General features: G+C 32.4%; 1 protein-coding gene across 1 annotated transcript in view; it reads right to left on the reverse strand.

Annotated features, from left to right (window-relative positions):
- Nucleotides 1-1,850, reverse strand: part of LOC106470943 — a 44,512-nt gene extending 42,662 nt beyond the window's left edge. Inside the window, exons 1-2 of the mRNA XM_022399584.1 lie at nt 1,823-1,850; nt 348-374 (exon numbers count right to left, since the gene is read on the reverse strand). Of these exons, the coding sequence (XP_022255292.1) occupies nt 348-354 (7 nt within the window). The 5' untranslated portion in view covers nt 355-374; nt 1,823-1,850. The remainder of the gene's footprint in view (nt 1-347; nt 375-1,822) is intronic.
- Nucleotides 1,851-2,453: the final 603 nt, after the last annotated feature.

The raw sequence follows: 2,453 nt of genomic DNA on the forward strand, positions 1-2,453 counted from the left end.
TTAACAGAATCAATAATGAATAAGCTCAAGACAAACCCTAATAGAACCAATAATGAATAAGCTCAAGACAAACCTTAATAGAACCAATGATGAATAAGCTCAAGACAAACCTTGATAGAACCAATGCTGAATAAGCTCAAGACAAACCTTAATAAAACCTATAATGAATGATGAGCTCAATACCAACCTTAATAGAACCAATAATGAATGATGAGCTCAAGACAAACCTTAATAGAACCAATAATGAATGATGAGCTCAATACAAACCTTAATAGAACCAATAATGAATTATGAGCTCAATACAAACACTAACAGAACATGAACTAATGAGTTTAATTGATACTTACGTGTCATCACACGGTTCAGGTTTAACCCTGGAATGGAAGAAAAATGTTGCATATTTTAATTGGTAATGTGCAGAGGTTTTGTTTCAAAACATTATGAAAATCCTAAATGTTATCAATTCAACTGGAAAAGTAAAGACAATTTAAAACTATCAAAAGGGAACTGATATTCTGTATTAAAAAACAGCTAATAATTTCTAACAAAAAGGCGTATCTTTGCACACTCGACAAATAAAGCTAAACCAATAATTAATAATTATCAAAACAGCTTTGTTATTATAAAATGCATATACATTTTTAGTCTTAATTTGCAAAATTAGATGTTACAGTAAACATTTATGCAGACTCCCTACTGTGTTTTCAGGACAAAAAATATCATTATTATTAATAATAAATACTATTTAATATTTTATTGCTGCAAATAATATGAAACAATTAGTTGTTCAGTGAGTTTTGGTCTTGACCTAGACAACTGTTCAGTGAGTTTTGGAGTTGATCTATTAAATTGTTCAGTGAGTTTTGGACTTGACCTAGACAATTGTTCAGTGAGTTTTAGTCTTGACTTAGACAATTGTTCAGTGAGATTTGGACTTGACCTAGACAATTGTTCAGTGAGTTTTGGACTTGACCTAGACACAATTGTTCAGTGAGATTTGGACTTGACCTAGACAATTGTTCAGTGAGATTTGGACTTGACCTAGACAATTGATCAGTGAGATTTGGACTTGACCTAGACAATTGTTCAGTGAGATTTGGACTTGACCTAGACAATTGTTCAGTGAGTTTTGGACTTGACCTAGACACAATTGTTCAGTGTGATTTGGACTTGACCTAGACAATTGTTCAGTGAGTTTTGGACTTGACCTAGACACAATTGTTCTGTGAGTTTTTGACTTGACCTAAACAATTGTTCTGTGAGTTTTTGACTTCACCTAGACACAATTGTTCTGTGAGTTTTTGACTTGACCTAAACAATTGTTCAGCGTGTTTTAGAATTGTCTAAGACACTCAGCTATTCAATGTATTTCAGGTAAGACAGTTACTCAGTGTGTTTTGGTCTAAGCTAAGCCAGTTGTTCAGCGTGTTTTTGACTTAGAGAAGACAGGCAGTTACTTTTGAATTTATAAGAATTATTTGTTGTATTTTAGAATTAGTAAATATAGCAACTCGTTTCAACTGTTTTTAGTTTTAATAAATGAGCAAATCTTCGAGTCTACTATAAGACAATAAAACTCATTGTGTAATCTAAACACGTGGGATTCAACATTTAAACTAATTATAGTCAACAAACCATTCTGAATTTTGTTGTGTAAGAATTTAAAAGATGAGGCAACGTTCTTATAAATAAAGAAGAATATACAGTTGTAACCACAAAAGATTTTCATTCAAAACCATGATTTCTCTGTAATCAACTTCCCAACAAACTGTAAATAACAAAGGTGAAACCACGTGAGACGAAACATAACAACTAAACTTACATGTCTCTCTGAGCCACAAATTCTTGGGTTGATTCAGCTAGAACCGGCTGAAGAGGGGAAGGCATAGGCTAAAAAATCAAATTAATTTTTATTTGAAAAAGGAATTATTTTTGTTGCTATTTGTATATTGCTGTTATCTAAAAGAGATTATTGGGGTAAGATACATAGTTTAATAAGCGTGTTGTTGAACTTTCATCATACAAGGTGACTCGCAAAATAGATTTTTATAACCATTAGGTTGCATAGTTTAATAGGCGTGTTGTAAAACTTTCACCATACAAGGTGACTCGCAAAATAGATGTTTATAGCCATTAGGTTTTAGTAGAAGCTTACAAACTTCGTGACATTTCTTTTTGTTTCCTCCTCCTCCACCTGTCTATAATTATCTCTCTCTCTCTCTCCAGTTTTCTTCACCTTTCTCTTCTCTTTTTTCCCTTTCTCTCATCCTATATTTATATTTTCCGCTCTCTTTCTTTATTATCTACCTCGGTCTTTTTCCCAACTTATATTTGCCCCTCTACTCTTTCTTTGCCTGCTTCTCTCTTCTTTTGTTCTCCATGATTCTCCCTGTTTTTCTTTTCCCCCCTCTATTTATTTATTTTTTATTATCTGTATGTTATAAAATGAAGTT

The sequence above is a fragment of the Limulus polyphemus genome, unplaced genomic scaffold (genome assembly GCF_000517525.1).
Source record: "Limulus polyphemus unplaced genomic scaffold, Limulus_polyphemus-2.1.2 Scaffold4310, whole genome shotgun sequence".
Classification (NCBI taxonomy): domain Eukaryota; kingdom Metazoa; phylum Arthropoda; class Merostomata; order Xiphosura; family Limulidae; genus Limulus; species Limulus polyphemus.